At 42.3% G+C, this 17,747-nt stretch overlaps 1 protein-coding gene and 1 non-coding gene across 3 annotated transcripts; both read left to right on the top strand.

The window, feature by feature from the left end:
- Nucleotides 1–816: 816 nt before the first annotated feature.
- On the top strand, nucleotides 817–9,109 carry SLC25A3 (solute carrier family 25 member 3). 2 transcript variants are annotated; one of them, XM_003783328.2, is made up of 8 exons: nucleotides 817–966; nucleotides 1,210–1,370; nucleotides 2,824–2,945; nucleotides 5,241–5,420; nucleotides 5,929–6,110; nucleotides 6,734–6,906; nucleotides 8,581–8,691; nucleotides 8,775–9,109. In XM_003783328.2, the coding sequence occupies exons 2-8, from the start codon at nucleotides 1,214–1,216 to the stop codon at nucleotides 8,933–8,935; spliced, it is 1,086 nt and encodes a 361-aa protein (XP_003783376.1). In that variant the 5' UTR covers nucleotides 817–966; nucleotides 1,210–1,213; the 3' UTR covers nucleotides 8,936–9,109. The 2 variants fall into 2 exon arrangements, with proteins under 2 accessions (XP_003783376.1, XP_023365009.1); XM_023509241.1 differs by having other exon boundaries at nucleotides 908–992.
- On the top strand, nucleotides 6,421–6,662 carry LOC111723057. Its single transcript, XR_002771683.1, has one exon. It is a non-coding gene; the product is annotated as a small nucleolar RNA SNORA53 (small nucleolar RNA).
- Nucleotides 9,110–17,747: the final 8,638 nt, after the last annotated feature.

Genomic DNA, 17,747 nt, shown 5'->3' with positions numbered 1-17,747 from the left:
GAGCTCACAGCAATCTCAAATTCCTTGGTTCAAGTGATCCCTCTGCCTCAGCCTTCTGAGCAACTGGGACTACAGACACCTATCACAACCCACAGCTAATTCTTCTATTTTTCGGCGAGACGAGTTTCACTCTTGCTCAGGCCGGTCTCAAATTCCTAAATTCTTGATCTACCGGGCCTCCCAGAGCACCAGGATTACAAGGCCTGAGCCACCGAGCCTGGGCCTAACTAAGATTTTGTGAAACCTATTAACACACAATCTGCTGTAAGTCTGCTTTCCCTCCAGCTGGTCTCTGTAACACACCAGGTGTTAAGCGTTTATCGAATGTTTCAGTGTGTTATATAGACCAATGTGATGAAGCAGCAAGCTTCATCTTATTGCGTTCTTACCACACATTTCCTTGTAAGATAGTCTTCTGCATCCTGATGAAAAATGCAGACACGCCCATATTCGACGTCAACGGATGGCACTTTTAAAAAGTACAGTATGGGCCAAAGTTGTGACACACAATTCTGCAGGGACGTTCTAACTGCAACAGCTAAATATATCATCAAGTATTCGTTGCTCTTTTTGTGTGTGTTTGTTTAAGTGACTACTTTAGAGTGGGACTCACATGAGTGAGAAGGACTGAAGCACGAAGTCAAGGAGAGGTGAAGGCCCAAAAAGTAAAGGTCACATGCCCAGTCAAAAGCCAGTCCTGGAATGCACGCCTGCGCAGAACGAATGCTCTTGCGCACCCGCAGGGCCGGAAGAGCAGGGGCGGGGATAAGGTTGCTAGGAGAACGCGATGATGCTACCCCCCCGGCGCTGTTTCCCACCAATGGGCGACGCGCGCTCGTGACGATACGTAGAGTGCGTCACACTGACGTCTGGCGAAGGGCACCGATCTCTGGGCCGAGAGGACGTCCGGCCTCTGTGAGCCGCAGCCTTTCCAAGGGAGCGTTTGGGTGTTCGCCATCTTAGGGAGTGAGTGGGGCCAGGCCTTCCTCCTGGTGGGTGCGGAGAACGGTGCCCAGAGCCCCTGTGGGGCCGCTCCTTTGGCTGTGGGCCCAGTTAGGCGCGGCTTCTTTCGGGAAGGCAACCGTGACCTCTTCAAGGGCGCGGAGGCGGGAAGGAAAAGGCCCCAGCTGAGGTCCCAGGGCGCCGGCGCCGGTGACCGGCACCTTGCCTGTCCTCTAACCGCCTAACCGTCGCTCCCTCTTCCCGTAGGAAGATGTACTCGTCCGTGGCGCACCTGGCGCGGGCAAACCCTTTCAACGCGCCGCACCTGCAGCTGGTGCACGATGGCCTCGCGGGCCCCCGCAGCTGTCCCGCCGGGATCACAGCCCCGCCCCGACGCTCTCGCAACCTGGCAGCCGCCGCTGTTGAAGGTGAGCTCAGAGACTGCCCCAGTACGGTCGATAGGTTCATTCGTGGTCCGCTATGCCTTCGAGGCCTGGGCCCGGCCTGGAGGACAGTGGCTCGACCTGGGATGTCAGCCCTTTCCGCCTTAGGCCAGTGTGGCATCCTTGGCCCCCCCTCAAGGGCGTGGAAGGGCCTAGGCCCAGCGTCCCTTCGTGACCTCCACGTCCCGGAGCGAGTAGAGGCAGAGAGGCTCTGACTAGCTCCTCCGCTGTGAGTCCACTCAGTCTGTTGGTTAGCTCAGTGCGGTCTGTGTTAGGTAAGGCCTCTTCCTTGGCCACCCACAGTTTTAACTGTATTGCCTATTCTTTAATCTGGCTTTAATTTTCTTAAAAAATATTATCTCAAGTATTTATGTTTTGTATTAGTTGACGGTAGATAGATCATCTTTTTATTTGGCTGCATACGGGTCTCACGTTTCAATGCGACTGGGGAGGAGGCTACTTGCAGACCCGGATAGGCGTAGAAAGGAGATCTTTGGTGGGCATCCTTTGATCTTCGGGATTCGTGGTGTTTGGGCCCAGCTTTAACTTAATTGTGTTTGTTTTAAATCCTAGTGCAGTGTATATTGAGAGAAACCGAATTGTAGGAATCGCGAGATTATCTACATTATGCCTGTAAAAGGGAAAGTTTAAAAAGAAAAATCATTCGTGTGCTTCTGGCATTTTGTCTTTTAATTTTTAAAGTTAAAGCTAATGTTATTGTGTATTAGATGTCTTTGACTGCAGGCGTTTATATGTACCTGTTTTTATGTTATAGCAATTCATAAGTGGGGGGAGTACTGGTTAGTGGTTGGGGTGAACTTTGTGAACTTTTTACTTGTTGAGTGATCTAAGTTTGAGTCCTCAGAAATATGAGGTTATTAGCAGTTAATAATTTTAAGATTAATTGTAAAAGCCAATGATGTAGAAACTTTTAAAAAATTAATTTGGTAAAATAAGACGCAGCTAGTATTTTGCATAATTTTTAAATGATATGATTTTGGCGGTGAATTTTTTAGCCAATTAATTGTGACCAGAGCTGTTTGGCTGTGACAGTGCTGTTTTACAGGGAAATAAACTTTTCTTTCATGCCTGTGGCCTTAGTCATCTCTGAAGTAATACTTACTTGATTTTTTTTTCCAATCAGAGCAGTATAGCTGTGACTATGGATCTGGCAGATTCTTTATCCTTTGTGGACTTGGAGGAATTATTAGCTGTGGCACAACACATACAGCATTGGTTCCTCTAGATCTGGTTAAATGCAGAATGCAGGTTTGTTTTGCATGCTGGACTAGAGCGTATTGTTGAAGCATGACTTAAACTGTAAGATGTAGTCATCTACTAACAAGCTGTGTGGAAACCTAACTATCCAGGAGGTAAGTTGATGGTCAGTAATGTGAGTTTTATATTAAAATGCATGGTGTGTCTTATCTTATTACAGAGTACAGTTGTGAATTTGGCTCGGCGAAGTATTATGCACTGTGTGGCTTTGGTGGGGTCTTAAGTTGTGGTCTGACACACACTGCTGTCGTTCCCCTGGATTTAGTGAAATGCCGTATGCAGGTTTGTATTGAGATGACAACATTGAAAGTATCTTTCATGTGTTACCTAATTCTAAATAATCTTCAAGCACTTTGCAAGTGAGAATTTGAGACGTTACAACTGTTAGAAACTCCCGTGGGAAACCACACCTGAATTTCTTTAGCTTGTGGTCTTTAAATCCAAGAAATGGACTCAGCACCTGTAGCTCAAGTGGCCAAGGTGCCAGCTACATACACCAGAACTAGCAGGTTCGAATCCAGCCTGGGCCTGCCAAACAACAATGACAACTACAACCAAAAAATAGCCAGGGGTTGTGGTGGCACTTGTAGACTCAGCTACTTGGAAGGCTGAGGCAAGAGAATCGCTTAAGCCCATGAGTTGGAGGTTGCTGTGAACTATAATGCCATGGCACTCTACCCAGGGCGACAGTTTGAGGCTCTGTCTCAAAAAAAAAAAGAAAAGAAATACAAGAAATGCTTCTTTTGTGTGGGTAAATTATTCATTCAGACTCTGGCTATAAATGGCTCTGCATTATGTCATGTAACTTCACATGCCGTATCTGTTAATAAGACCAAGGCAAAGAGTACTTGTAGATTTCTTTAAAATACTTTAAGTATCTTAGTATGAAACTTTTGTGGTCGTAGCCTCTTGTATATTTATGTAAAATTTTTTGATAATTTGTCTAATCATACATCAAAAAAAAAATGATCAGACATCAAACATTTATTTGTTCCAAACAGGATTAGAAGTCTACTTACCTAAAGAAAAGGAAAGTGAAATATTAGGAGGGAGAGGAAGGTGATGTATACCAGCCCTTCTAGTACTGGCAGAAATAGAAAAGCTTTTTTCCTCCGTAAAGTAGATGAGATATACTTTTGCTAAAATAGTGCATGTTTCTTGAAGTGAATTTAAGGCAAAAGGTAGATTCTCATTGTGTTCATGTACCTTTTAACCTGTATTTAGTTGGATTGTTTAATGTTCACAAAGCTTGAAAATACAAAGGACTTAGCAATATATTAAGAATACAGACTTTAGGCTCAGCGCCTGTGGCTCAAGTGGCTGAGGCGCCAGCCACATACACCTAAGGTGGTGGGTTCGAATCCCCAGCCCAGGCCCACCAAGCAACAATGACGGCTGCAACCAAAAAATGGCTGGGCGTTGTGGCGGGTGCCTGTGGTCCCAGCTACTTGGGAGGCTGAGGCAGGAGACTCGCTTGAGCCCAGGAGTTGGAGGTTGCTGTGAGCTGAGGTGCCATGGCACTCTACCCAGGGGGACAGCTTGAGGCTCCTGTCTCAAAAAAAAAAAAAAAAAAGAATACAGACTTTAACTTTTTTTTTTTGGGCAGTTTTTCGGCCTGGGCCAGATTTGAACCCACTGCCTTGAGCCACAGGCCCTGCCCTGCAGACTTCACTATTGTTCAGACAGTAGCTTTACTTTTTAAAAGGTAGTAGGAGTGGGTAGTGAGAAATCTCTTCAGAGTCAGTTTTATGGCCAGGCACTTGGCTCATGCCTGTAATCCTAGCAGTCTGGGAGGCCAAGGCTAGTGGATTGCTTAAGCTCAGGAGTTCAAGACCAGGCTGATGCAAGAGCAACCCCCCCCCCCCAATCATCTCTCAAAGTATCTGAGTGTTGTAGTGGGCACCTGTAGTCCCAGCTACTTGGGAGGCTGAGGCAAGAGGATCAATTAAACCTGAGAGTTAGAGGTTGCTATGAGCTATGATGACATGGCTCTCTACCAAGGGTAACAAGTTAGGTTTTTTTTTCAAAAAAAAAAAATCAGTTTTATTGTGTATTTTAATTGATGTTTTACCCTCTTAACTATCCCTCCAAGACTTATTTGACTCAGAGAAAGCAAGACCTTAATATGTAAATGTTTCCATTTATGAAAATAACATAGTGACAGATATTAAGCAGTGAACTTACACAGTAGTCCCCCCTTAATCTACATGGGATATGTCCCAAGATCCTCAGTGGATGCCTGAAACCTAGGATAGTACTGAACCTATGTTTTTCCTATATGTACATGCCTTTGATAAAGTTTAATTTATAAATTGTGCACAATAGAAGGTTAATACCAGTAATCAATAAAAGTTACATTAATGTGGTTGCTTTTGCCCAAAATATATTAGACACTGGTTGACTACAGGTGACTTGAACTGCAGAAATTGAATCTTTGAATAAGGGGGTACTACTTTATTTACATTTTTTGTTACTGAAATTTATTTTACAACCAGGATAATAAAATTGAAATTAAACATTTATAGGACATGTTAGGTTTTTGGTGCTTTTAATATTTTTTTCTTGTTTTAAATAAAGGTGGACCCCCAGAAGTACAAGGGGATATTTAATGGATTCTCAGTTACACTTAAAGAGGATGGTTTTCGTGGTTTGGCTAAAGGATGGGCTCCAACTTTCATTGGCTACTCCATGCAAGGACTCTGCAAGTTTGGCTTTTATGAAGTATTTAAAGTCTTATATAGCAACATGCTTGGAGAGGTATGTAATTAACTTTGAAAAGGAAAGTCCTGAGTGTTCAACTTTGAAACCAAAAGGGATCTTGGGTTTTCGTCTCATGCACCTTGTTTTAGAACTAAAGTTCCAGAAAGTGAATAATAGGCGTTAAATCATAAAGCTGTATACCAGACAGGATTGAAAAAAACAAAATTTATTTCACTGAATTATAGTGCTCTTTTTAACATAGCATGTTGTTTTCTGAGTACATTGGACTTTGAGTATTTTAAAGAAAAGGTCTCTGGGAGTTTTTTGTGTAGTTCCAGGGCTAACTACACTTGGCATCTAGTTCAGAAATGTTACAATGTACTGTAGTTATTGGTGAATGAAGTTATGAGAGACAACATATATTTGGCCTCATTATGTGGTTACCCATGGGTTGTGTGATGTGAAATACTTTAAAAGTGTCTGATGTTTAGTTGTTTCCTAAAACTTTCACTTAAAGTAAAATTGAAAACAGCAATTCACATCCATCCTTATGTTTTGTATTTAGGAGAACACCTATCTGTGGCGCACATCACTATATTTGGCTGCCTCCGCCAGTGCTGAATTCTTTGCCGACATTGCCCTGGCTCCTATGGAAGCTGCTAAGGTTCGGATTCAAACCCAACCAGGTTATGCCAACACGTTGAGAGATGTGGTACCCAAGATGTATAAGGAAGAAGGCCTAAATGCGTAAGCAGAGACTTGTCTAGATTTACGCTTTAAAAATACTCACTTTAAGGGAATTTCACTTTTAGGTTTTTTTTTAAAGACTATAATTTAATGTATATTTATCTGTGTATGGAACATAAGTTCTGTGGGTATGGATAAGTTAATATATAGTTTGATCCCTGAACTGAGCTTTTTTCCTAAAGGAAGGACCATTTGTCAGTCTAAAAATGACTTAGTATTTAGCGTAAATATTTACTGTTAACTTTTGGAAGAGGGCTTGTTAGAAGTCTTATGATTTATTCAGTTAAGCATTTACATGTGATCGTGTCACAACATGCTTCCTTAGATCCACCTTTGTGGATGAATTTTGAACTGAGTTCCGCTTGTAAACTTCTTGTTTCTTGTAGTTCCAGTCAAACATCCAGCAACTTTTTTGGTTGTATAGTCAAAGGTGCTTGAGTCATTGGCATGTGAGATAAACATACCTGCATGTTAGTCTAGGGTTCTGATAGAAATGGCATGCAGTTATGCTGCCATTTTTTACTATCAGGACTTGACTGGTGTGCGGACACTTCTGTTAATGATGAAAAGCTCTGCTGGATGGATATATGCAACTGTGTAAAATAAGTCTCCTAATTTCTTAGATTCTACAAGGGAGTTGCTCCTCTGTGGATGAGACAGATACCATACACCATGATGAAGTTCGCCTGCTTTGAACGTACTGTTGAAGCATTGTACAAGTTTGTGGTTCCTAAGCCCCGCAGTGAATGTACAAAGGCCGAGCAGCTGGTTGTAACATTTGTGGCAGGTTACATAGGTATGAAATTTAGGGATTATAGACAAATCATTTCCATCATTTGGCCTTTTCTGTGAGGGAGAATTATTCCAAAGTTTATAAAGCAGTTTTATCTTCCCATATCATTTTATTTACCCTTCAGGATTTATCAGTATTTCCTGATTAGTTCCTGAAAGGATGTTTTATGGTTAGGTTAGCAAAATTGTTTTATAGTATGTCACTATTAGGCTTGAGAATATATTGATCTCAGTGGTATATCATTTTTTTTAATCAAGAAAAAAGTTTTGGGGTGGTGCTTGTAGCTCAGTGGGTAGGGTGCTGGCCATATATACTGAAGCTTGCAGTTTCTTTTTTTTTTTTGAGACGGAGCCTCAAGCTATCCCCCTGGGTAGAGTGCCATGGCATCACAGCTCACAGCAACCTCCAACTCCTGGGCTCAAGCGAGTCTCCTGCCTCAGCCTCCCAAGTAGCTGGGACTACAGGCGCCCGCCACAATGCCTGGCCATTTTTTTGTTGCAGCCATCATTGTTGTTTGGTGGGCCTGGGCTGGGGATTCAAACCCGCCACCTTGGGTGTATGTGGCTGGCACCCTAGCCGCTTGAGCCACAGGCGCAGAGCCGGCTTGCAGTTTCAGACCTGGCCTGGGCCAGCTAAAACAACAACAAAATAGCTGGGCATTTTGGTGGATGCCTGTAGTCCCAGTTAACTTGGGAGGCTGAGGCAAGAGAATTGCTTAAGCCCAAGAGTTTAAGGTTGCTGAGCTGTGACTCTTAACAGCTGTGAGCTGTAAACTCTTTTTATACCAACCTAGAGTTGTCAACCTATGGTGACAACTTGAGACTCTGTCACCAAAAAAAAAAAAATTTATACAAAAAGAAAATATTGACTAAAATCTGAGTAATTCTCTTTGAGTCTCACTTTGTTACTCTTGGTAGAGTGCGGTGGCATCATTGCTCACCGAACCTCAAACTCTTGGTCTCAATCCAGTTCTCTTGCTTCAGCCTCCTGGTACCTGTGATCCTAGCCACAACACCCAGCTAGTCTGTTTTTAGCAGAGATAGGGTCTCACTCTTATTCAGGCTGGTCTTGAATTCTTGAGCTCAGGCAATCTATCTGCCTTAGCCTCCCAAAGTGCTGATATTACAGGCATGAGCTATCACACTTGGCTAAGAAAGCTTTTAAAAGATTGTCATATTTTACATAGGGTAGACTGCTTTATAATCATACCATCTTTACCCACCCTAAATCTGATTTGTGTGGGTGTTTTTATTTTTTGTTTTGTTTTGAGTTTTTCTTTTCTTTTCTTTTTTTTTTTTTTTGAGACAGAGCCACAAACTGTCTCCCTGGGTAGAGTGCTATGGAATCACAACTCATAGCAGCCTCCAACTCCTGGGCTCAAGCGAGTCTCCTGCTTCTGCCTCCCAAGTAGCTGGGACCACAGGCGCCCGCCACAACGCCCGACTATTTTTTGGTGCCACCATCATTGTTGTTTGGCGGGCCCGTGCTGGATTCGAACCCGCCAGCTCAGGTGTACATGGCTGGCGCTTTAGCCGCTTGAGCCACAGGTGCCGAGCCTGTTTTGGGTTTTTCTGAGCTTAACATTTTATTTTATAAAAGTCATAAAAAAAGATCATTGGCTATGATGAATTTTTTTTTTTAACCCTGTATTTATTCATTTATCTTGACTTTGTTTAGCTGGAGTCTTCTGTGCAATTGTTTCTCACCCTGCTGATTCGGTGGTGTCTGTGTTGAATAAAGAGAAAGGTAGCACTGCCTCTCAGGTCCTCCAGAGACTTGGATTTAAAGGTAAGATGATTTTTTTCTCTGAAGAACAAACAACACTTTCGAGTATATTGCATTTTTCCATTGATATTTCCTCTTTGAACCAGGTGTATGGAAGGGCCTCTTTGCTCGTATCATCATGATTGGCACTCTGACTGCACTACAGTGGTTCATCTATGACTCTGTGAAGGTCTACTTCAGGCTTCCTCGCCCTCCTCCACCTGAGATGCCAGAGTCTCTGAAGAAGAAGCTTGGGTTAACTCAGTAAATAGATCAGAGCAAATATGGACTGAATCTGCTTGCTGATCAGTGTCAAAGTACAAAAGGAACTTTTATATATTTGACAGTGTAGAAAGTTGTCTATTCCTTATGTAATTACGTAGTACTCTTGTGTAAGGCGAGAGTTTCAAATTTGCTGTTGAAATAAACCCAGCTGTTCATGGTTTGTCTTTGGCTTCATCTTTTTTTTTTTTTTTTAATTTTTTTGTAGAGGCGGGGCAGGTGTCTTCTGCCTTTAATGTTAGCACTTTGGGAGGCCAAAGTAGGAGGCTTGCTTGAGACTGGGAGTTCCAGATCAGCTTGGGCAATAGCAAGACCTCTATAAAAAATCAGCCAGGCAGGATGATGCACACCTGTAATCCCAGCTTGGAAAGCTGAGGCAGGAGGATTACTTTAGTTGAGTTGGAGGCCACAGTAAAGTACGATGATGCACTCTAGCCTGGGCAACAGAGGAAAACTCTTATCTCATAAACTACTTTTAGATAGGCATGAGTCTGCATGATAGTTCATTTTATTTATTTATTTTTTGTAGAGACAGAGTCTCACTTTATAGCCTTTTGTAAAGTGCTGTGGCGTCACACCACTCATAGCAACCTCTAACTCCTGGGCTTAGGCAATTCTCTTTCTTGCCTCAGCCTCTCAAGTAGCTGGGACTGCAGGTGCCTGCCACAATGTCAGGCTAAGGCTATTTTTTTGTTGCAGCTTGGCCAGGGCCGGGTTTGAACCCACCACCCTCAGTATATGGGACCAGTGCCCTACCCACTGAGCCACAGGAGCTGCCCCTAGCTCTTTTTAAAAGCTAGTTTTTTTTTTTTGGCTCGGCGCCTGTAGATCAAGCGGCTAAAGCGCCAGCCACATACACCTAAGGTGGCGGGTTCGAATCCCCAGCCCGGGCCCGCCAAACAATGATGGCTGCAACCAAAAAATGGCCGGGCGTTGTGGCGGGCGCCTGTAGTCCCAGCTACTTGGGAGGCTGAGGCAGGAGACTAGCTTCAGCCCAGGAGTTGGAGGTTGCTGTGAGTGTGATGCCATGGCACTCTACCCAGGGGGATAGCTTGAGGCTCTGTCTCAAAAAATAAAAAAAAATAAAAAATAAAAGCTAGTTTTTTTAGAGGCAGGGTCTTACTTTGTTGCCCTTGGTAGAGTGCAGTGGCGTCACAGCTCACAGCATCCTCTAGCTCTTCGGCTTAGGTGATTCTCTAGCCTCAGCCTCCCAAGTAGCTGGGACTACAGGGGCCCACCACAATGCTTGGCTATTTTTTTGTTGCAGTTTAGCTGGGACTGGGTTGGAACCCACCACCCTCCATCCGTGGGGCCAGTACCTTACTGAGCCACAGGCACGGCCCTAAAAGCTAGTTTTTAAAAAACAGCTCTAAAATAGTTGGGAAAGAATTAAGTGTAAATTGAGACCTTAAGGAAAAGGTGCAAATGATTGACTATTTCAATCACTGTATAGTTGTCATTTCTCAAGTTCTTTTTTTTCCTTTTGAGACAGTCTCACTGTTTAGTCTTAGGTAGAGTGCAGTGGCGTCATACCTCATGGCAACATCAAACTCTTGGGCTTAAGTCCCAAGTAGCTGGGACTAAAGGCACCTGCCACATCCCCTGGCTATTTTTTTGTTGCTGTTGTCATTGTTGATTAGCTGGCCTGGGCCGGGCTTGAACCAGCCAGCCTTGGTGCATGTGGCTGGCGCTGTAACCCCTGTGCTACATGTGCCAAGCCATGTCTCAAGTTTTATTACATAAGAGTTACTGTATTTTTAGGGAACATACACTAAATTTTTAAAAACTTCATTTGTTTAAATGTGAATAATTTGTGGTTTTATTTTGACTAATTTCGACGCACAAATTTTTATAATCTATTTTTTTTGAGACAGAGTCTCACTATGTCATCCTCAGTAGAGGGCTGTAACATCATAGCTCACAATAACCTCAAAGTCTTGGGCTTAAACGATTCTCTTACCTCAGCCTCCCAAGTAACTGGGTCTACAGGCGCCTGCAACAACACCTCACTATTTTTTTGTTGTAGTTGTCATTTAGCAGGCCTGGGCTGGGTTTGAACCCGCCAGCCAGTGTATGTGGCCAGCGCCCTATCCACTGAGCTATAAGGTGCTAAGCCACAATATACTAATTTTTAATGTTAATGAGTTTACTAGTCCTTGGTTTTTTTGAGACAGAGTCTCACTTTCTTGCCCCTGGTAAGAAAGAGTTCGTGGCATCATAGTTCATAGCAACCTCAAACCCCTTGGCACAAGCCATCTTGCCTCATACTCCTGAGTAGCTGGGGCTGTAGGTACCCACCACAATGCCTGACTAATTTTTAGAAATGGGGTCTCACTCTGGCTCAGGCTGGTCTTGAACTCCTAAGCTCAAGCAATCCACCTGCCTTGCCCTCCCAGAGCACTGGGATTTCAGGCATGAGCCACTGCACCCAGCCTAGTAGTCCTTGTTTGTAAATGAAACTAACTCAAGTTGCTGACTCTTAGAATGCAAGTAAAGGACCAGAATAATTGACAGGTTTTTTTGTTGTTTTTTGTCATTTTAGTTACTCTTGAAGTTTTCATAGAAATTGAACTTTGTAAATTACAGAAAATTTCACATAAACTTATTTCCAATCTTGTTTTTAAAAAGGAGGGTACTGCTTGATAGCTAAAGTAGGTGAGTGCCACTAGGAAGAAAGCATTATAGCATACTCTGCCATCTGTGTTTTGATGTTAGCTTTAAGCCCAAACATGTTTAAAAGGCTTCGTAAAAGTTTCTAGAAAGTAATCTTTGTATTTAGTTTTCTTGTTTGTTTGATTAGGAAGTATAAAATCCCAATCTTTTTTTTTTTTAAATTAAATTACAGCTGTGTACATTAATGCAATTATGGGGTACAGTGTGGTGTAAAATCCCAATCTTTAAAAAAAAAAAAAGTGCCTGTAGCTCAAGGAGTAGGGCACCAGCCCCACATGCCGAAGGTGGCAGGTTCAAACCCAGCCCCAGCCGAAAAACTGCAGATGAATAAATATAAAATGCCAATTTATCCTATTTATTTTCCAAATATATTTTGTCTTCAGGCTTTGGGTATAGTGTCTGGGTAGGGTTAACTATTCCTATGTACAGTGTACAGATAGGGGCCTCAGAAAAAAAATTCAAGAGATTCTAATCAGAAATGTTTTCATAAATCTGTAAAATAAGATGTGTACTAAATTTAGAATGAAATGTTTCTAGTTTCATGTTAACTTTATAACGTTGCCTGATGTTGAAGTTTCTAACCTTATTTTACCTGTTCAGTAGAGAAAGAGGAAGAGTCTTGGGTATAAATTTTGACCAAACTTAAGAGGTTGAGTAGAGGATCTGAGCCCAACCAAGTGGCAGCTGTGGTACTTGCCAGTATTAACTTTGCAGTAGTTACTGCTGTGTGACAGAGCATCCAAAGTATAATATGTAATTTCAAGATTTCTATGAATCAGCAATTCATGAGTGTCTATTAGACACTTTGGCTATCTCACAAAGACATCATGAAGCTTTTAACTTTTTCTGGGCTGGATTCTCTAAGCATATCCCTATTAGTGGCTCAATTTTTTCATAAGGTCTGTGGCATGGTGGCTTTAGGGCAGCTGGACTTCCATAGCATTTCAGGGCACCAACAGACAGTGAAGTCATGTGACATCACTTCCACCATACTTTTGATGACAACTGTGACAAATCCCAGAGACCAAGAGCACTGGGAGGAGTGTTAGTCACACTGTAAGAATAGCAAGTGGGAAATACAGTAGAACCTCTATAGTTGACCACCTCCTTAAGTTGACCTAATTTTCGTATTCTGGACATGCACCACATGTACCTATCAGAGCAGTAGGCCTACTTCCTTATGTTGATCAGTTACAGTCCCTTGGGTGGTCAACTTACAGAGGTTCTACTATATATTGGTGCAGCCAACCTAAAAGTAGACCATAGATCTAGGTATGTGGGTCAGCCAACTCTCACTGAAGCTTTTCTACTGTCAGCCTTATAGGAGTCAAGTTTTATTTTTAAGAAATACAATAGGGGCCAGGTGCTGTGGCTCACACCTGTAATAGGCACTCTGGGAGGGAGAGGCAGGTGGATTGCTTGAGCTCAGGGGTCCTCGACTAGCCTGAGCAAGAGAGAGACCCCATCTCTTAAAAATAGTCAGGTATTGTGGTGGCTACCTATAGATAGTCCCAGATACCTGGGAGGCTGAGGCAAGAGGATGGCTTGAGTCCAAAAGTTTGAAGTTGCTGTGAGATAGGACGACATGGCACTCTACCTTAGAGCAACTGAGACTCTGTCTCAAAAAAAAAAAAAAAAAGACAATAGGTTTTATAGGTGTTAATAAAAACTTAAGTATAAACTTATCACGGCATGGAGAATTTCTATTTTTGTAGTTAGAGATATATTTCAAAGCTATTTCTGATAGAGGCGCAACTATTTCATCCTTTAAAGCTGAGTAAGATGCCCACTTAAAGTAATGGGAATTTGGGGCAGTGCCTGTGGCTCAAAGGAGTAGGGCACTGGCCCCATATGCCAGAGGTGGTGGGTTCGAACCCAGCCCTGGCCCCCCCCCAAAAAAAAACTGCAAAAAAAAAAAAAAAGTAATGGGAATTCTCATTGATTTCTGATTTTTAAATTATACTAAAAATAATTTTTTTTTCCCAGCAAAAATGTTCTGCTGAAAAAAATAAAGATTCTAGTAAGGGATCTTCTGTTTTTACATTTCATATGATGAAATGTCTACTGTCAAGTTCATAAAGTGGAACCCAGTGGAGTAAGAAAATATGACATTATGGTGTAATTATGTTGTAATTCAAGGACAGGATAACATTGCACAGTAATTTCCAGTAGGATCAAATACCATGATTGATAATGCCTTTCAGAGTAATTAAAACTCCCGGGGAGATCCTGATTGCACTAAATTATTCATGCCTGGTGATGGACGCAGCAAAATTGACCAGAAAAAGAGGTAATAGCTTAACTAAATGTCCATTTTGTGAAAGTTTCATGAACTATTTGCATTTCTGTGATGGATTTTTGGGATAGAAGTGTCAATAAGGTTAATGAAGTTTGATGCAAGCAGTTAAATTAGAAGTTTACACTGCTTCTTTAGCATAAGAAATGGGATAATATTGTTACAGAATTTGCTTTGTATTTAAGTAAAAATCTAAAATCCCAAAAAGATTGTTAAAAGTCCTAGCTACCACATGCTTAAGAAACTCTTAATTTAAATTTAGAGGCATAATTTAGTTCACAGTTGAATGCTGTGCTTTCCCTAAAATATCAAAGAAGGATGTGGTACATGAATAAATCAGCTACTCTGGACAGCTCTTAACTCCGGTATTATCTTTTGAATCACTTGTCTGTTACAAGCCTGCCCTGACTTCACGTTATTAGAAGTATTCCTAGAAGTGCATGAAATTATTAACGTCATCATTGATATGGTTTATGTTACTGCAGCATAATCTGATTGTTTTCTAGAAAGCGACTATTCCAGTGTTCTCGTGTGCTTCTGGAGACTCTGAAGTGCCACGTATGTAGTAAGTCACAGTCTTGTTATACTGAAGACAGCGCCTTGGGATGTGTCTCTTACACAGATACAATTCCTACCTAATATGAAGAAAAATGTGACGTTCAAATCAGCTGGCTTGATTTGTGGAATACAGGGTATTCCAAGAGTTGAAGATGGAGGATAATTTATGTGAGAGGCAGTACTGTTACTCCATGACCCATGATCTCAGCACTAGAGGGCTGCATTAGCCAAGGTTCAAAATGATAAATCAGATTATCATTAACATCTGAAAATGTAGTAAACCCAACTTTTGCTCCTGGATAATCTGTTAACAGTAAGTCTTGATTTAATGTCTGATAGGTCCTTGAAAACTGCAACTTTATTATCAACTTGCATAGCTCATGAAGAAGTTAAAAAAAGAAAAAAACCCTGTCACCTTAGGCAAATAAACTAACTTTAATATAGGCTAATTGATAACAGGAGTTAATGTCCTATGATATTTCTAGTTACAAAAACATCACCAAACTTCTAACGACCAAAATACTACTAATATTAAACACTGAAATGTGAACTATATGTACTCTTAAGAGAGATTTAAAAAAAAAAAGCAGGAAGATAATGATTTACTCATTTATTCCAGTTCAGAGTCTATTCCACTAGCTCTGGCTGGCAAGAAAACAACCCTGGGCCGGGTGCTGTGGCTCATGCCTACAATCCCATCACTCTGGGAGGCTGAGGCAGGAGGATCACTTGAGTTTAGAAGTTTGAGACCAGCCTGAGCAAGAGTCAGACCCTATTGCTACTAAAATAGAAAAATTACTCAGGTGTTGTGGCAGGTGCCTGTAGTCCCAACTACTTGGGAGGCTGAGGCATGAGGATCTTGAGCCCAAGAGTTTGAGGTTGCTGTGAGCTATGATTATGCCATGGCACTCAACTCTAGGGTGACAAAGTGACACTCTCTCAAAAAAAAATAAAAAGCCAGGCACAGTGGATCACGCCTGTAATCTTAGCACTCTGGGAGGCTGAGTTGGGTGGATTGTTTGAGCTCACAGTTTCAAGACCTTGTCTCTAAAAATAGGCAGGCATCTGTAGTCCCAACTACTCAGGAGGCTAATGCAAAAGAATTGCTTAAGCCAAAGAGTTTGAGGTTGCTGTGAGCTGTGACGCCCTGGTACTCCATTGACAGCAACAAAGTGAGACTCTGTCTCAAAAAAATAAGTCAGTGGACTTTAAAAAAAAAAGCCAATTGCTTTCCATAATGTGAGTAGCAATCCACATTCAATCAATTTAAGGCCTGAGTAGAAAAAGATTCCCTCACCCCCGCTTGAACAAGAAATTCTGCCAGCAGATGGCCTTCACACTTAAACTGCAAAACTGTCTATTCCCTGAGTCTCTGAGTCTAGCCTAAGGGCCCACCTGCAGATTTTGGACTTGCCATCCTTCATAATCCATGTGAGCCAATTCTTAAGATAAATCAATCTCTCTTTGTCTCGACACACACACACACACATCCTGTATTGGTTCTGTTTCTCTGGAAAACCCTAATAATAAAATTTCTGGTAATAACCAATTATTCAAATAATACAGGACATATAAAATATTTCCGATTCAATAATTTGAAGGCAGTCAACCAAGTGAGAATATATAGCTAACTCTTTCATAGCAAAAGTTCCAAGGGTTGGGGATGAGCCACTTGGGTGTAAGAATTCATAAACTTTTTTTTTTTAGAGACAGAGTCTCACATTGTGCCCTTGGTAGAGTGTCGTGGCATCACAGCTTACAGCAACCTCCAAATCTTGGGCTTAGGCGATTCTCTTCCTCAGCCTCCCAAGTAGCTGGGACTACAGGCGCCTGCCACAATACCCAGCTATTTTTATTTATTTATTTATTTATTTTTATTTTTTTGAGACAGAGCCTCAAGCTGTCCCCCTGGGTAGAGTGCCGTGGCATTACAGCTCACAGCAACCTCCAACTCCTGGGCTCAAGCGAGTCTCCTGCCTCTGCCTCCCAAGTAGCTGGGACCACAGGCGCCCGCCACAACGCCCGCCTGGCTATTTTTTGGTTGTAGCCGTCATTGTTGTTTGGCGGGTCCGGGCTGGGGATTCGAACCCGCCACCTTAGGTGTACGTGGCTGGCGCCTTAGCCGGTTGAGCTATAGGCGCCGAGCCCCAGCTATTTTTATATTGCAGTTTGGCCGGGGCTGGGGTCAAACCTGTCACCCTTGGTATATGGGGCCAGCTTCCTACCCAGTTAGCCACAGGTGCCACCCAGAATTCATAAACTTCTTTTTGAGGTAACCAACTCTGGTGCATCTAGATACCCTTCATGTTAGGTATTTGAAACTGGGTCTAATGCTATGTGGGTTTTTTTTTTTTAATGTTATTATATATTGTACTTCTATTTTTTGAAAAAGGATCTTGGCTCTGTCAACCAGGCTAGAATGTAGTGGTGTCATTATAGCTCACTGCAACCTCAACTACTGGGCTCAAGTGATCCTCCTGCCTTAGCCTCCTGAGTTGCTGGGAGTACAGGTACACACCAGCATGCCTGGTTAATTTTTCTATTTTTTGTAGAGATAGAGTCTCCTTGTTCTTGCTCAGGCTGGTCTCTAAGTCCAGAGTTCAGGTGATCTTCCCACTTCCAGAGTGCTCGGATTACAGGCATGAGCCACCATGCCTGGTCTATTTTAGTTTTTAAAAAAATTTATTGATGATTGATGTCCAGTAAACATTTAAAGTGTACCATTTGATGAATTTTGACACACTTACATACTTGTGAAAATACCACAATCAAGATAATAAATACTCTTCATGCTTCAGAATTTCTTTGTGCCTTTTATAATCTATACCTTCCTCCATCTCTATCCCTAGGTGTGATGGTTAATTTTATTTGTCAACTAGACTGGGCTAAGGGATGTCCAGATAGCTGGTAAAACGTTACCACTGGGTGTATCTGTGAGGTTGCTTCTGGAAGAGATTAGCATTTGAATTGGTGGACTGAGTAAAAACAATCACTCTCACCAGTGTTGGTAGGCACCATCTAGTCCATTAAGGGTCCAAATAGAAAAGGTAGAAGGGCATGGTTGCTTCTGTTTGAGCTGGGACATCTATCCTCTCCTATGTCTGGACATCAGTGCTCCTGGTTCTCGGGCCTATGGATTTGGACCATGGCATCATTAGCTCCCTGGGTTCTCAGGCCATTGGACTCAGACAGAATTACAACACTGGCTTTCCTTGTTCTCCAGCTTGCGAACAAAAGACCGTGGGACTTCCAGACCTCCATAATTGTGTGA

The sequence above is a fragment of the Otolemur garnettii genome, unplaced genomic scaffold (assembly GCF_000181295.1).
Source record: "Otolemur garnettii isolate 467f Iridium unplaced genomic scaffold, OtoGar3 scaffold00007, whole genome shotgun sequence".
NCBI lineage: Eukaryota > Metazoa > Chordata > Mammalia > Primates > Galagidae > Otolemur > Otolemur garnettii.
Note: the sequence above shows the minus strand (reverse complement) of the source record. Positions and strands in the feature narration are given on the sequence as shown.

What these genes read in the sequence shown, in the direction of transcription:
- SLC25A3 (XM_003783328.2), top strand. Translation starts at nt 1,214, where the DNA reads ATGTACTCGTCCGTGGCGCACCTGGCGCGGGCAAACCCTTTCAACGCG. An exon ending in ATAGCAACATGCTTGGAGAG is followed by an intron (nt 5,421 to 5,928) that starts GTATGTAATTAA and finishes TTTTGTATTTAG; the next exon opens with GAGAACACCTATCTGTGGCG. An exon ending in AAGGAAGAAGGCCTAAATGC is followed by an intron (nt 6,111 to 6,733) that starts GTAAGCAGAGAC and finishes CTAATTTCTTAG; the next exon opens with ATTCTACAAGGGAGTTGCTC.